General features: G+C 44.0%; 1 protein-coding gene across 2 annotated transcripts in view; it reads left to right on the forward strand.

Moving 5' to 3' along the window:
* Positions 1–16,510, forward strand: part of Cep57l1 (centrosomal protein 57 like 1) — a 64,108-nt gene that overhangs the window by 24,899 nt on the left and 22,699 nt on the right. For both annotated transcript variants that reach the window (XM_051164288.1, XM_051164287.1), the window contains exon 2: positions 15,922–16,072. In XM_051164288.1, coding sequence (XP_051020245.1) covers positions 15,922–16,072 — 151 coding nt within the window. The remainder of the gene's footprint in view (positions 1–15,921; positions 16,073–16,510) is intronic.

The raw sequence follows: 16,510 nt of genomic DNA on the forward strand, positions 1-16,510 counted from the left end.
CATGTGGCTCTTTCAAGTATCCTTAGTGTTAATTAGCCCTCAAAACCCCTCCTCTGATTATGCGCATTTTAAAAAAATACTTTTAATTCAGTATTATATATGTTATACTAAAAGATTTTATCCTAACACACTCAGTCGGATGACACAGACATTAAAAATGGGCTCTGGGGCTGGAGAGATAGCGCTACAATTAGGAACACTGGCTGTTCTTCCGGAAGACCTAGGATTGGCCCCCAGACCCACCCACACCAAACCATATGTAATTCTAACTCCAGAGACCTAATACCCTCTTCTGGCCCCCGTGGGCACCAGGTGTACTTGTAATGCACAGACATATATGTAGGAAAACCCCATACACATAAAATAAAGATAAGGCTCAATTTGAGAAAATAGAATTACCTTGGATCCACATAGAAACAGTACTGTAACATGGCTACAAAAGCAACAGCATGTAGAGCCCATGTCCCTGTGTGTCTGTCGGGATGGAAACTTTAGCTAAAGATGAGGCTGTGGGAGGTGTCACTTCCTTTCTGTGTCTTCCGTGTTTACATCCATGGATGTGTCCACACTTTCTTCTAGGTAGGACACAGCTTTCCTGAGGGAGGGAGGTTCTTTGGGAAGGATAGAAGTCAGTTCAAATGATAGGAACTGTGAGGTGTCTGAGGGCTTCTACCTGCTGCCAGCTGGGAAGAGCCTGGTTGGTTGTCTACCTGGAAAGTCGCACTTCTGACCTCACAGGCTCCCTGCAGTGACCAATTACCAGCCACTGCTCATGTCACTGATGGACTTTTAACCATCTACTATAACTGTCTGTCAAAGTGCTTGGCATATATTGGAATTTGAGGTTTTACAAGCTTCCCAAACAAATGTGTGGTATGTAATTTGTTCAGTGTTTATACACTCTTTGGGAAAAAATGGTAAATCTGTTTGAACCAAAAACTGCACTTAAAAAAAAAAAAAAAAGCTGTCATTGAGAAGAGGTTAGGTTTTGTTTTGCTTTGTTTTTTATAAAGAGCCAGGGTACTCTGAATATAATGAGACAATTAAGTTAGTGGCTGTGAACTCAAAGAAGAATACAGCTTGTCACACTGGGACTGTAAATCATGATCCTTGGCAAGAACAAAGCTTACTCCTAATCCTGTTATATCTAGAACATTCAGCACCATGCAGCACTGTTCCCAGGCCTACATGGGACCATTCAGGACCTGTCATTCAGGACCTGTGCAGCACCATTCCCCACCTACACGGGACCATTCAGGACCTGTGCAGCATCTTTCCTGGTCCCTACACTGGACCATTCAGGACCTGTGCAGCACCGTTCCCCACCTACACGGGACCATTCAGGACCTGTGCAGCACCTTTCCCGGGCCCTACACGGGACCATTCAGCACTGTGCAGGACTCTGAGTCTGTCAAGCCCCAGAGAGTGTAATTAATTTTGTGGACTCAGGGTGCTGGTGTGCACCATCTAATCTTGCTCTGGTTTTTGTTTGTTGTTTGTTTTAAAGCGAGGCTGCAGGGATGGCTTGGCAGCAAAGAGCATCAGGTGCTCTTCGAGGCATGTGGGTTCTGTTCCCAGCACCCAGATACCTAAGGCCTTCTTTAACTTCTATGACTCTGGCTTCGGGGGACCCAGCCCCTCTTCTGGCCGCTTTAGCACTGGTACACGCGCGCGTGCGCGCGCACATACACACACGCGCGCGCACACACACGTTGGAGGATGGTCTGATGTATTTTGATGCTAATTACTACCTGCTGTCTCTGTGACCCACCTTTTGATTAATAAAAAGCCACACACCTGGGCAGGGCAAATGAGATAGGCGTGGCTAAGGTTCCCCGGGCACAGAGAGACAGAGGGAATCTAGGAGAGACCCAAGGAGGAGAAGGAGAAGGAAGGAGGTCTCACCATCATGGGTTAATTGGAAGAGAAACACATGGCCAGCATGGATGGAGGCTTTGGCCCAGATGAAGGCATTAGCAAGCATATGGGATGATGGATGGGAGGTAGCTTGATAGAAATGATTAGAAACCGATATCATGGGATTGGGGCACCGATCCCATACCTGCCTCACTACGGGAAGTAGTTTAGAGGATTAATGTCTGCCCTGCCCCAGGTTAACTAAGACTATTTTAAAAATATAACACGTGTCTGTATCTTGATTGATTGCTAGTGGGTTATACTGTTGTAATAATAATAATTATTATAGGCCTGATAATAAACAATTAATAGGCCCTATTGATATATTAACAATAACAACAGCAGGAGAGAGAGATGCATACATACAAACAAACAAAAAAAAAACACTTTAAAAATGGCTAAATGTGATGAGAAGGAAGAACTTTTGTATGTTTTAATAGGCTGTCACTGTTTTATACTTATAAAAACAAACGAGAACCTAAAAATATGTCCCACACTTGAGAAGAAAAGATTCTGAGCATTCAGACTGTAGTTTGGTGCTTTGGCACATCTAAAAATTTCTAAAGTAGGGAGACAGTTTATAATTGGCTCAGATTAAAGACAGGTCACTTTAGAAAGGGTCTGTTTGCATCTCCTAGTCTTGTGCCACCAACCTGATACCTTCCTTGGAGGAGAGGAGGTCCAAGGTGGTAAACCAAGGACCTTCCACATGCTAAGAATGCACACCCTTACCCATCGGCGCTTTTTTAAGTTAAATTCCTGCCTGAAAAGTTTTTAATTTACTTTGTGGTTGTTCTTGGCCTTGCTGACAGCACGAACTCAGGCTGCAAAGTTGTGGTAACTCTTTCCTTTTTAACGTTTATATGTGTGTTTATGTGTGCATGTGTGTGTGCATTTGTATATACATGTTTGGAGGGGGCCGTCAGAGAACTGCCTCGGCTGTCAGGCCTTTACCTGGAGACCAGTCTCTGTGGCTCCATATGCTGGACTAGCTGGCCTGCAAGCCTGCAGGGACCGCGCTGGTTCTGCCTCCCGGCCTGCTGCAGGAGCACAGCATCACAGACACTAAGCACCCAGCTTCATGTGGTTCTGCCTCCCCAAGCTCGGGTTCCCACGCTGGCATGTCAAGCCGTTTACCCACTGAGCCATCTCACCAGCCCCAGAGTTGGTAGCTTTTATATAAAAATCTGTCATCTGGTGACTAGATATAAATTCTCAAGCTTCCTTTGTATTATTTATTTATTTATTTTTATTTGGGAAAAAAAAGTTTAAAATGTTTATGACTGGTGTGTGTATGACAGGGGTTGCTGTGCCATGGCATGAATGGGATGGGGTTGCAGGTCAGAGGGTGGCTTTATGGAGTCGGCTCTGCTTCCACTTTTCTGTGGGTTCCAGGGCGTGAACCCCATCCTTAGGCAGGAGCTTCTGCCCACTGAGCCATCTCTCCTCAGACTTAGCTGCCTGCATTCACAGCCTTGCTCTTCTGTCTAGAACCTGCATGACCTTAGGCAAGTTATTTGTCAGTTGCTGTATGCTTGTTAGAAACGAGCCCACCATCCCAGCTGAGGTGTCTGGGCCAGGCAGCCTTCACTTCTGACTAAGAAGGTGTGCTCCAGGAGAGCCAGCATGCACAGTGCAGGGAGCGCGTTTGGTTTCTAGTCTAACTTGTGTGCCGGCTGCGCTTTTCCCATTGCCTGGGCTCCGACTGCACGCTCTTGTCAGCTAGCTAGTCTGAAAAGACAGGTGCACAGAAGGTGAAGGAAGGGAAAAGGGGTCACTGCTCCAGCCCATCAAATTCCTAGAATGGAAGGAGGGGGCAGGGGGCGGGGCAGAGATCAAAACATCTGTATAAAAATCTTACAAGGTAGGGGAGATAAAGATTAATTAGTTAGTTTAATAATTTTTGTATTTTGATGTTCTTTGTGAATTTATTGATTTTTTTTCTTTTATTGAAGATAGTTTTTTTTTCTTATATAATATATCCTGATTACAATTTCCTCTGCCTCTGCTCCTCTCATTTTCCCCACCTCCCTTCCCATCCAGATCCGCTCCCTTCTGTCTCTCATTAGAAAACAAACAAGTATCTAACAGATAATAATATTATAAATATAATTCATAAAACAAAAATGAACACATAAGAATTGGACAAAACAAAAGGAAAGAGAAATAGAGACCCACTCATTTACACACTCAGGAATCCCGTCAAAACACTAAAGCGGACACCACAGCATATACACCGAGAGCTGGTGCAGACCAGCACAGGCCCTGTGCTCGCCGCCGCCTCTGTCCCTGGGCTCATCTATGTGTCAGTCCTGCTGTTCTATAGTGCTTGGCTTCTTGGTGTCCTCTACCTGCTCTGTGTTATGCTCTAACCAGCTCCTCAGTATAGTTAGCATTGCTAATTTAGGGCATTGCCTCAGGTTCCACTCCCTGGCCAGGGCCTGGCCTATAGCAAACTCCGTGTGCTGTCTGTTTTTATGTTGTTATTCAATAAGGACCTCGGCGTGTTAAATATTAACCCTTTCCTTACCTCCATCTCCTCCCAAGTCTGCTGCTCGCCTTGGCTACAGCTCTTTGTCATTTCCCCTTTGCATTAATTCTGCTTGCTTAGAGCCTGTGTCCTGGTAATTGTTTGTATCCCGTGCCCTCCTTTCCAGCTTTTCATGTTCGTTTTGTTTTAGACAGGATCTCACTCTCACTATGTAGTCCCAGCTGGCTTCACCATACCAAGTGCCGCCCCCACCACACCTAACTAGATTTTAAAGTAACAGTGAAAATCATCTACAAGAGACATTTGCTGTGCACATAACCGGAGGCCACAGTTGCAGCCTCTTTCTGCCTGTGCAGAACTTCTGTTGGGAGGAGACTGTGTTAGTAGATGCTTGTTTCATATTGCAAGTATTTTTTTTCTACCATTTTAAAAGCAGGTTATAATAAAACAGTTGCATTATTCCTCTGAAGTCACTTTATATTAACCCAGGAGGATTTTCTTGTGAACCGGGTAGTCATAGTAGACCTTAGTACAGATGATGGGGAGTCCTGGGGCTGCAGCAGTGTCCGAGCAGATACTGAGCAGACACGGAGCACTTACTGCTCTTGAAGAGAACCTGGCTTCCATCCCAGCACCCATAAGGAGGCTCACAACCATCTATTCCTACAATTCCAGACAATCCAACACTCTCCTGTGACCTCTGTGGGCACCAGGCATGCACACAATGTGCACATATACATTGCAGGCAAACACTTATATACATAAAATGAAAATAAATCCTTTTTAAAAAAGATAACAAGGAATTTAATCTTTTACATGATTTTTAAGTTCCAAACTTACTGGACCCATTAAGGAAAAAGGTAATTATTAGATAAAACATTCTTGAGCCTAGTATTTTTTTTAAATTGATTATTTGATAGCTTTGCTTGGAAATTGGGTAGCTCTTGGGCCAACAATATAACTCAGCAGGTTCAGGCACTTCCTGCCAAACCTAACAGCCTGAGTTCAAGCCCCAGGTCCCACTTGGTGGAAGGAAAGACCCATTCTCACAAGTCGTTCTGTGACTGCCACGTGGTTGCTATGACACGTGTATATATACACACACATGCACACACATGAAAAATAAATACATGTAAGAAAATTTTAAAGAAACTAGAGAGCTCATATAGCTTGAATTAAGCTGACCATACTGTATACATAAACAATTTGATACTATATTATAAAACTCTAAGAGACTAACATTACTTTGTACTCTTTTTTTTTTTTTTTTTTTTTTTTAGGTGGTAATGAGCCCAGTGGTAGAGGAGTTACTGTGTAATGTGGGCAAGGCCCAGAGTTCAGTTCCCAGAAGGACCAGAGAAACCAAACCAACATAAAACATGTCTTATACTTAAGGACATGAGTTTGGGGAACTGTGAGTAAAAGCCTAGTATTAGTTAGGAGGTAAGCAGGCCGTTCTGACTGGGTGCCTGTTGACTCGTCTGTGTACTCCCCACTCTTGCTGTGACCGTCAGTTTTATTCCTCGATGCCTTAGCAGCCCTCGAGCCATGTGACCAGAGAATGTTCCACACAGAAAGGACGTCGTCGCTGCTTGCTCTCATTTTGATTCCTTTTGTTAGCGTTTCCCCCGCCCCGCCCACACAGTTGATGACTGGGCTTATGGCTTTCTTCCTTCATTGTGTCCTTGTGTTAGTGATCCTTAGTGTTCTGAGCCCAAGCCTTCTTGTCTCCAAAATCTACAGATTCTTATCTGCAAAAAATTTGCCGTATGAATTTGAGTGCAGCCAGCGCTGTTCTCCAGCAGTTGGCAACCTCAGCTGCCCACCTGGTGTGGACTCCTGCTCAGATGCTGACAATCTGCTCTTTACTCTCTCCTGGGGACCTAACTGCCCAGCAGATAAAAGGCTCTGGGTCCAGCCTCGCCTGATCTGTAAACCTATAGGTCTTACTTCCATCCGCTTCTGCACAGCTGCTTCAACCTGGTACCCTGGTGTCTCCCAATTTAAAGATACTCTGATTTCCTTTTTAAAAGAAAAGGACAAAAATTAAAAATAAATAAAAATTAAAAAAAGAAAGAAAGGAAGGAAGAAAAGGGCAGCCCGGTGTGGGGAGAGCACATAAAAAAGAAACTAAAATTTCCCTCTTCCCACATGAGGGTATGGCTTCCAGAGGAAGGCTGCTGGAAGGGATGGAGGTAGGGGGTGGAGAGTTGGGCCTCTGAGAACTTCTGCGTTTCACCCAGTTCTCCAGTCGTCGCTCTTACCTACTGCCTGAAGAGACTGTTTCCCATACAGCTGGGCTCTGAGCAGTAAATTTAAGTCACTCTGCTCTTCTGGGCTGGGGCTCTGCATTAACTGAGCCTGCTTCTTTTATTGGTGTTTACACATCTGCTTGCTGTTTTCCAGAGTGTGGTAGTTGCTCTCCTGATCTCTTTGCATATTTATGGTTTTCTTTGTTTTTAGTGGGTCACGAGAAAGTCAGTGACTCTGCTGACTCTGCGGAGTTGGCCTGCGTGGCCCTTTTCTGACCCCTCTGACTTGGTCAGGGAAGGCTAAGGGATATGCCCTCTGTGCTCTCATCATGCGTCTCTGTCCGCTTTTGCTCTGGACCCCATAGAATCTTATCTCGTTTTTTCTGTGTTTCTTCCCCCAGCACACATTGCCGTGCATCCAATCTCCAGAAAAAAAGGAAACTAGGACTCGCTGTTTCCGGGGCTGCCAGCCTGCCTTGTGTTTCTGACGATGTTAGATCCTCGTATCCATGGAATGATAAGACATTGTCCTTTTTGTGTTTGGGTTGTTTGGGATCATTAATGTAGCTCATGTCAGAACTTGCTTCCTTTTCAAGGCTAAATAATATTCTACTTTGTGTGCGCCTTCATGCTGCATCCTATTCACCTGCCAATGGAGATTTTTAGGATGGTAAATGTTTCCAGCTGTGTTTTTCTTTCTGTTTGTTAGTTTTCGACAGGGTTTTCCTTTGTTGCCCAGGCGAGGCATCAAATTCATACTCGCATTGCCTTGCCCTAGAGAGAGAGTAGCGCTAGGATGGGGCGTGTTCCCGGGCTTAGGCGCATGTCTGGACATATGGCTGTCTTTTGACACTGACACTTTGGAAGAGAGCAACCACCACCCACCTCCTCGCTTCCCAAAGGTGAATGACTGCCATTTGGGCCTGGGTGATGTTTCCGCATCTGTGGGTGCAGTCCTGGTCAGCTCAGGTGCTGCTGTGTGCTTCTCAGGACTGCCAAGAGGCATGCGGCAACTCTTCTCACAGATGATGTTCATTTTAATCATTTGATCGGTCTTATTTAATTTTTCTATATAATTCTTTTTGTACATGTTATTAACAACCAATGTGGGTTCTCTATGGGACCATACAAAAGAATTTATCAAAAGTCGGCCCTGGGTTTGTCACCTACTGATGTTTCTTGCCAGGATCCATTCTACTGTGATGGCTCAAAGTGGGGACTTTTTTCCTTTCATATACAAAAGCTACTTTTAAAGTTAATTACAGATAACAGATTACTTTCCATGTCACAAGATCAGTATACTAAATATAAGATAAGCTGATCCTATTAACCCCTTTATGTAAAAGTCATTGAAGGGTTAAATTGCTTCTGAGTTTCTGGAATTTAATAGGCATTGTGGGTAGTTCTATAAAGCCACCACGTATCTTTTAAACTTGAAGTTCTAGCATGCTTATGTTTATAATTATGCTCTGATACTTCTTATCCAGCCTGCGGTTGTTTGCAGTACACTCTGTTTTCCTGCAAATACGCTGTTTAATGAATGATCAATCACATTTACTTAAATGAGATAGAAGGAGAATACATTTTATAACATGTGGTAAATTTGGAACTAGACTAGGAGGAAGCAAAGCTTTTTTTTTTTTTTTTTTTTTTTTCTCGAGACAGGGTTTCTCTGTGTAGCCTTGGCTGTCCTAGACTCACTTTGTAGACCAGGCTGGCCTCGAACTTACAGAGATTACCCTGCCTCTGCCTCCTGAGTGCTGGGGTTAAAGATGTGCGCCACCATGCCCAGCTGCAAAGCTTTCATTTTTAAAGCATAAATATTCTGTGTGTATAACCAAAGCTGAGTTGGCTGCAACAATTGGTATCTCTAAAGGATTTCTAAAGCAATTTTCTCAAGAAATATACAGATTAGATAGAAATTTCTCTGGTAGAAATGTGGGAAAATGCTGTACAGAAAGCTTTTAGAATATCTGTTTGTTTGTTTTTTTAATAGCATGACTGGATTGTCACCAAAGTAAGAGAACAATATGACCGTGCAGATAACGAGACAGGCTGTGCACATATGGGGTAAGTGAGCCACGTCTCCTGCTGAGGGCCTTCTTATCCTTCTTGGCTCAGAATGTGGCCTTTAAGGAGGAAGTTGCTCACATGTGAGAAAGAAACCATAGTCTAGGCACTGCCACTCAGAAGTTCAGGCATTGCAGTACACAACATACAGCATACAGCATGCAATACACAGCATATAGCGTACAGTATAAAATATATAGTAAGGATGCCTAAAGCGTCAAGCTTTGTATGGGGTGGTTTGAGATCAACTTCACACCCAGCCTCCTGCTCTCACCCTTGGCTCTCACTGGAGTGGAGCTGTCCTGAGAATGTTCATCACAGTCCTTGCTCATGTGAACTTCAAGTCTGAATTTATACCTCAGCCCCCCCCCCCCAAAAAAAAGCAGTCTCCATCTAAAAGTTTGGTTTTCTATGCTTTGGATGTTTTAGAAACCTAACAGGAATGAACAAAAATCATCTTTCTGGTGTGTATTTGTTTTTATGTGGGAGGTCACATGCTAGGCAAACACTCTACCATTGAGCCACATTTCTAGAAAAAAAATGCTTTGAGCATCAGCTTCCAAGAATTCCTCGCTCCTATGACATGTGAGTTTAAAGCAAGGCACTGCTACAGTGAGGAACACTGGTAGAGCGCCTGTGAGCAATGCGCAGAGCCCTGGCTCTAATGCAAAAGAACCAAAAACAAATCCATAAAATGGAAATCCCAAGATGTATTATGAGCATACCTGTAATCCCTGCTCTGAGGCGGGGCAGGAGGAGGGCACTCATGAGCTCACGACCAGTGAGGTCCATGAGCAAGACCCACTCATGAGAAAGAAACGATTGACCATAGTGAAACCAGTCACTGCAAACAGGTAGCAGAAGCCACTGACTGCAATGATCAAAGAAGAACACTTTCCTGTTACTGGACTAGAGCACGCTGACAAAATGGTACTTGTAGAACAAAGGGTTTATTTTGGCTTAGGGTTCCAGAGGGCAGAGTCCGTCCAGTGGGAAAGCCGTGGCAGCCAGAGCCTGAGCCCTGCCTGGCGGTCAAGAAGCCCAGGTCAAGAAGAGGACAGGATGTGTGGCTAGGAGCCTGCCTTCCCCCCCCCCCCACTCTCCCACCCACCACTCACCCCACCTCCCTTCACATACCTCCTAAAGGTTTCAGAACATGCTTGAATAGCTGGTGGGTGAGTGGTCACAATTCGAAAACGGGGGCCACTGGGAAAGTGGAAGTCACATGTCCAGTTAAACCAGAGAACAGAAAAGTACAGAACAATACTGAAAAAGAGAACCACTGGGAAATTGCTAGCATTGATTTAGGAGGATTTTAAAAGACAAAAGTCTCAGACGGGGTTAATAAGAAAGAGAGACACAGCGAAACACATGACAGTGCACTGCAACACTGCAACAATGTCCAGACAGACAGCTGATCCTGCAGTCAGAAAAAAGGCAGTAGAGAAAGACGGTAAACTGAAAGCAGATGGCCAGCAGTTCCAGGAAGGTGGAGTGTCAGAGTAAGATTTAAACGATTTTTTATTTATATGTATGTAGTTACATACATAGTGTGGGTGGAGGCCATAAGAACATGTCTGATCCCACGGATTTGGGTTCCAGGGGGTTGTGAGCCACTGTGTGGGTGCTGTAACCAGAGCCCAGGTCCTTTGCAAGAACAGCAGGTGCCATCTCACCAACTCTTGCAAAATTAACTTTTAAGGGAACATAAAAGACACATTATGATACAAAAACTAATAAAATTTACCCTAGATACTGACTAATCTAGACTTTAAAATCTAGGCTTTATGAGGAAAGACCAGCAAGGAAACATGAGAAGAACAGCCACAGTTGGCTCTCAGGAAGCCGACTCCAGACGGACGAGCATGGATTTCTCAGGGTTCTGACCAGCTGCCGTGGGAGGGGAGGAAGGAAGCATGACCAGGAAGTGTGAAGGGAAAAGTGTAGCGAAGTCTCCAGGTTGATTTCTCGGATCCCGTGGGAGTTCTTGGGCGAGGCTATTCTTCAGGTCCTTGTGTTAAGTTGGAGCGAGAGGGACAAATTTATACCCTCGGGAGGCCTGATATACAGTATGTAGAGCAGGCATGGCCACCACAAGAGAGCTGAGCAAAAACATTCTCCAATTTGTGCTACATGCAACAGTGGAAACAAATGTCACAAGTGCCAAATACAAATACTTTAAATGAAAAATAAATCCATTTGTGTAAAGTTTAAAATCCATACGTTAGGGGTATGCCAATGTAATTCCTTTAGCTACATGTATTGTGGTAAATATTTTAATTTTAGTGTGTATGGGTATGTTGCCTGCATGTATGTCCATGCCCCATGTGTGTGCCTGGTACCCTCAGAGGCCAGAAAATGGAGCCAGAGCCCTGGAGCCAGGCTTACAGGTGAGCCGTCATGTGGTTCCAGGAACTGAGCACCAGTCCTCCAGAAGAGCGGGCCGGGCTCTTAACTGTTGAGCCATCTCTCCAACCCTAGAGACACAGATTGGTTTTTCTAAATTCAGATTCTAAGACACTAAGAAGAAATCAGCAGACTGTTCTTTTTTATTTTCTTTTTGAGATAGGTCTTAGTGCGTAGTCCACACTGACTTAAAAGTCACAGTCATCCTCTTGAAGAAGACCCACATCAGGCAGCTCATAGCCATCTGTCTGTCGCAACAGATGCCACGCCTTCTTCTGGTCTCTGAAGGCACCCGCAGATACGTGCACCTATGAATAAAATAAAAGGAATGTTGAAAAATACTGCTTTGACTCTTTTAGGTCTTTGGATTGTGCCTTTAATATTTCTGATTTTCTTATGGCTTTACTGGGCTGAAGAGAAGGCGGTGGTTTAAGAGTGCTCCCGCAGAGCACCTAGGTTCAGTTCCCAGCACCCAGAATTTGTAAGTCCAGTTCGAGGGACCCAGCACCTTCTTCTGCCTCTGGCAGCGCTGCATCCAAAGCTCTCATATATGTAACATAAAAATAACTTTAAAAAGAATGTAAAGCCGGGCGTGGTGGCGCACACCTTTAATCCCAGCACTCGGGAGGCAGAGGTAGGCGGATCGCTGTGAGTTCGAGGCCAGCCTGGTCTACAAAGTGAGTCCAGGATGGCCAAGGCTACACAGAGAAACCCTGTCTCGAAAAACCAAAAAAAAAAAAAAAGTAAATAGAAATAGCACCATATGTATTAAACAATGAATAATGTTAGAACTTTTTTTCTAAAATTCATGTATGTATGTATGTACGTACGTATAGAGATAAATATACCCGAGGGAGGTGGGGAGGGGAAAGGCTAGAAGGGAAGACGGGAGAATGAGAAGGAGTGTGTGTACTCTCAGGCTTACCTCCAGCCTTAACTTGCTGGCTGAGGGTGGGTGGCCTTGAACTCCTGACCCCTCTACCTCTACCTCCCAAGTGCAGGCTTACAGGTGTGAGCCACCATGCCAAGCAAACTATATTAGCTTTATAGAATCCAGAGGTGGTGAATGACTCCTTATATGCTCACAAGCTGTCCCCCATGGCTCCAGACATAACCATAGTTTCCCTGGCTTAATTCAAATCAGCCCCACATTGCCCTCGCTTGCGTCTATCCCAAAAAACTTCACTAGATTTCCTCGGGACCTTTCAGGTCTGGAGTCTATTTTGTGTTGTTGTTTGCTTGCTTAATATTCATTTTTTAAAATGACGTATATGGGCATATATGCAGCCGAGTGCAGGTGTGTAAGAGGTCGTGGGTATTGCATCCGTCTGGAGCTGGAGTTACAAGCTGCCCCTTGTGAGTGCTGGAGACTGAACTCCCATCCTCTGCAAAGCAGTAACTGCTGAGCTATCTCCCCAGCTCTGATTGAGTCTAGAGGCCTTCTAGTGACTGGTAGCTTGGCCATTTGCCAAATAAGCAAGACAGGAGATGGGGCCGAGGTGTCTTTCTGTTGTTTTCAGAGTCCCTCATGTATATGCTTGCGAATATGCCCATTACAGATGCACCTCACCCTCCCACTCTCCCTCCCATGCCTTCCTTTTCCTCACCTTCCCCCCTCTTTCCTCCCTTCAGGTTCCCTTTCTTCCCTCACTCTTTCTCTTTTTTCAGCGCCCGTGGACTAGGGAGAGAGGATTACAATGACCTGACCATATGCGGTTCAGAGCCACCTTAACCAAGTTAAGGCTTTGGTCCTTAGACCAGACTCTTCGTAATTGTTTATCTTCCATCAGAGTGAGTTTTCCTCCTAGGATTTTACAGCTCTTTCTGTAAATAAGCAACGGATAGGTGTGTGCCCTTGGTTCTAACCCAGGGCCAGGGGGTAATGGGGTAAGCTACAGCACTCTACAGTGGGAATTTCTGAACCATAGCCTATTGTGCTCCTCCACAGAGCAGCTGAGATAGTCAGCTATAAGCAAAGGTGGCCAGGCGGGGTGGTGCTTGCCTGGAGTCAACCTGCTCTGCACAACAGCTCAGGCCAGCGTGCTACACAGTGAAAATCAATCTCTCCTCCCCCTGCCTCTCTCTCTCTCTCTCTCTCTCTCTCTCTCTCTCTCTCTCTCTCTCTCTCTCTCTCACACACACACACACACACACACACACACACACACACACACACACACACACACCACAGGGTGGCTTCACTGTGGTTGGTTAGTTGTCCCCTTTGGGCCTTTGGGGAGACAGCATTTCACAGCAGCCAGGTTGCCGAGAAGACCTGCTAGTGACAGCTAGGAAGCAGAAAGAGGAAAGAGTGAGGGTCTCATCACCTGGGAAGGTGTTCCCTCAGTTTCCTGCCTTCCTTTTACTAGGGTCTTCCTTCTAAAGGTTCCATCACGGGCTGGCCATTTCCTTGTTATTTCCTCTTTTGTAAAAGGTATTTGTTGACGTGTGGGTGTGGGTGCAGTGTATGTGTAGAGGCTAGAGGGTGCCCTTATAGACCTGGCCCTCTCTGATGCCTTTACTTGGTTCCAGGGACCAAACTCAGGATTGCACAGCAAGTGTCCTTCATCTCACTGGTGCTTGCTCCTTTTCTTTCTTTTCATTCTGCAGTTTATTGCTGTTTGTAGCTACTTGTCATGTATTTATACAAACAAGTATATTTACTGACAGTCTTCTGAGTAGTCATGATTTTATCAACATTAAACTCGAGCCAGGGTGTTTTGTCGTTTGTTGTTATTTGAGCCAAGGTCTCATGTAGCCCAGGTTGGCCCTGACTCCCCAGGTAGCAGAGTGATCCTCAGCGCCTGCTTCTCCCTGGTGCTGGGATTGCCGAGGTACACCACCGCCCTGACTTCTGTGTAGCTAGAGATCAAGCCCAGGCTTTGTGCATGTCAGGCAAGCATTCTTCCAGCTGAGCTGCATGCCCCGCCCCCAGCCAGCCCCGGAAACGGGCTTTCTCTGTACAGCTCTGGCTGTCCTGGAACTTGTCCTGTAGACCAGGCTGGCCTCAAACTCACAGAGATCTGCCTGCCTCTGCCTTACGAGTGCTCAGATGAAAGGAGTGTCTTTTAATGTGTGCCAAAATCTGATTTGTGAAATACATTGTACTTGGGTCAGAAGAATCTTAATTTCTCAAATTGTGTAAGGCATGGGGGGTAATTTTTTTTTAAATCAATTCCATTATTGGAGGGATACACCTGAGAAGAGAGCCGTATACTGAATAACTACAGTGTTTTGAGGAGTTTCAGCTCTCTCTCTGTTTCTGTTAAAAGTTGCATACCCATCTCCAGAACTTATATACTCTGGGGCAGTGGTAGACTACACTTCGTAGTGAGCCAGTGGTGACTTAGTATCTTGTTTTTTGCGGAAATTGCCCTCATGAGAGAGAGAGTGTCTGAACAGCCGTACCTGAGGGGATGGAGACAGGGTCAGTAAGTTGCAATCAGAGCAGAGCCTGGTTGTCTCCCAAGAGCAGGCCAGTGTTTCCATAAACCTTCTTAAGGTGTATAACCTGCAGTTTAGACAAATGAGATTGTCATGGTAATAGCGACATCTCCCCTTTGCCCTTCTCAGAAATAGTCATGGGGTAAGTGCCAGATTTTGTCTCTTGAACCAAGAAAGCCCAAAGTCAGAGAAAATATGTAATTACTATTTTTATAATGGCACTCTTAGAGTTACGTTTATAAAAAACTTCTCTGGCATAGAATTGTGCCCAGTGATAGATTCTTGGTCAACAAGTATTACCTTGTTTTATCCAGTGTGGCTGTGGATCAATAACACCAACTAGCATTAAGTAGACTAGATCTCTAAAATATTTAAATTATGAAAATGAAATTATTTTGAAAGTGTGATAAAGAATTAACCCACCAAAATAGTTAAAAAGAACTCACCTACAAAAAGAAGGGAAAAAAGGAAACCCAAACAGAGTCACACAATAACTCCATCTGATCCCTCAGGTCTGGAGTCATCCAAGCTAGACTCTTGGTCTGGAGGCGTGTGAAATGGAAATGTGCTTCGCTCTAGGACGCAGTTCAGGGATTTCATATATGCAGAGTTCCTTGGAAACCCATCTGTTAGTAGCCAATAGTAATATTTTATTATATATAGTACATAATAAATATATCCCATTAAATATATAATGCATGTATCCCAGCCACAAAATATGATTCTAGGGTTTCAAGTGCTTAGACTCAGAGACAATACAGACTTTCAACAGCAGCCATCAGTAGAACACTATTATGCTATATTATATATTTATGTTATTACAGTATATTTCATGTTATATATGTAACATATACATTATATAGTTATAATATATTGTGTATTTAATATTTGTTATAGTGTATGTCATATTATATAATATAGGTTATATATTATAACATGTTGTAATGTATACGTAATATATATTGTAACATATATAGCATACATATATATAATATAACAAAATAGTGTTCTGCTGGTGGCTGCTGTTGAAAATCTGTATTGTCTCTGAGTGTAAGTACTTGAAACTCTAGAGTCATATTTTGTGGCTGGGGTACATGTAATGTAGGGACAACTGAGAAAATGGTGGCTTGCATCTCTTGCACACACTTGCTTACTTAGTTACACAACAAATAACGTTTCCTTTTTGTTACTGCTGAGTTTAATCTAGTTGAAGTTGAGATAATTAAGTTTGCAAAGCTACAAGTATGTCGTGCATAACCATTTTGCATCATTTTTATGTGCTGCGTCTGTCCTTCAGCTGGAAACAGTGACATTCTCCTGTGTCTCTTTCCTTTTCCACAGGCGATGGATTCTGAATTGTCACACAGTGTACTTGGGAGCTATCTTAACCCTCCAGAAAGAAGGTTTGCACCACCATTCCCAGAGAAGGGAGCATCTCAGAACTGCCACCCTGTGAACTCTGCTAAAACGTTTAATAGTCCAAACAACCAAGGTAATGCAGATATGCAGCTTTACAGGAAATTAGGAGCAACACATGGCCTGGACGTGAGCTCACTGCTGTCATGCTATGATTGCGTATTGGATGCCCACAGGACCGATAGCCACGAGGCTACGCTGTTCCCCAGGAGCTTACACAGGCCACTTAGCATTTTTAAAACATTGGCTTCTTCAGCTAAAAGCTACGGATTATAGTTTTTACAAGATACACCATAGGAAATTAATCCCTTTGTAGTATCAATTTTTATTTTATTATTTTATTCATATTACATATAAATATCATTTGTATTTTATATTTATTTTATTTTATCATATACATTAACTTGTGTGTACTTTCTAGTTACTAGCAAACATAACTTCATTTTTTTATTGCTACTCGGGTTTTATGATTGTTAAGTCTTCAAAACATTTCTTTTAAAACATATAGCAAATT

The sequence above is a fragment of the Acomys russatus genome, chromosome 21, assembly GCF_903995435.1.
Source record: "Acomys russatus chromosome 21, mAcoRus1.1, whole genome shotgun sequence".
Lineage (NCBI taxonomy): Eukaryota > Metazoa > Chordata > Mammalia > Rodentia > Muridae > Acomys > Acomys russatus.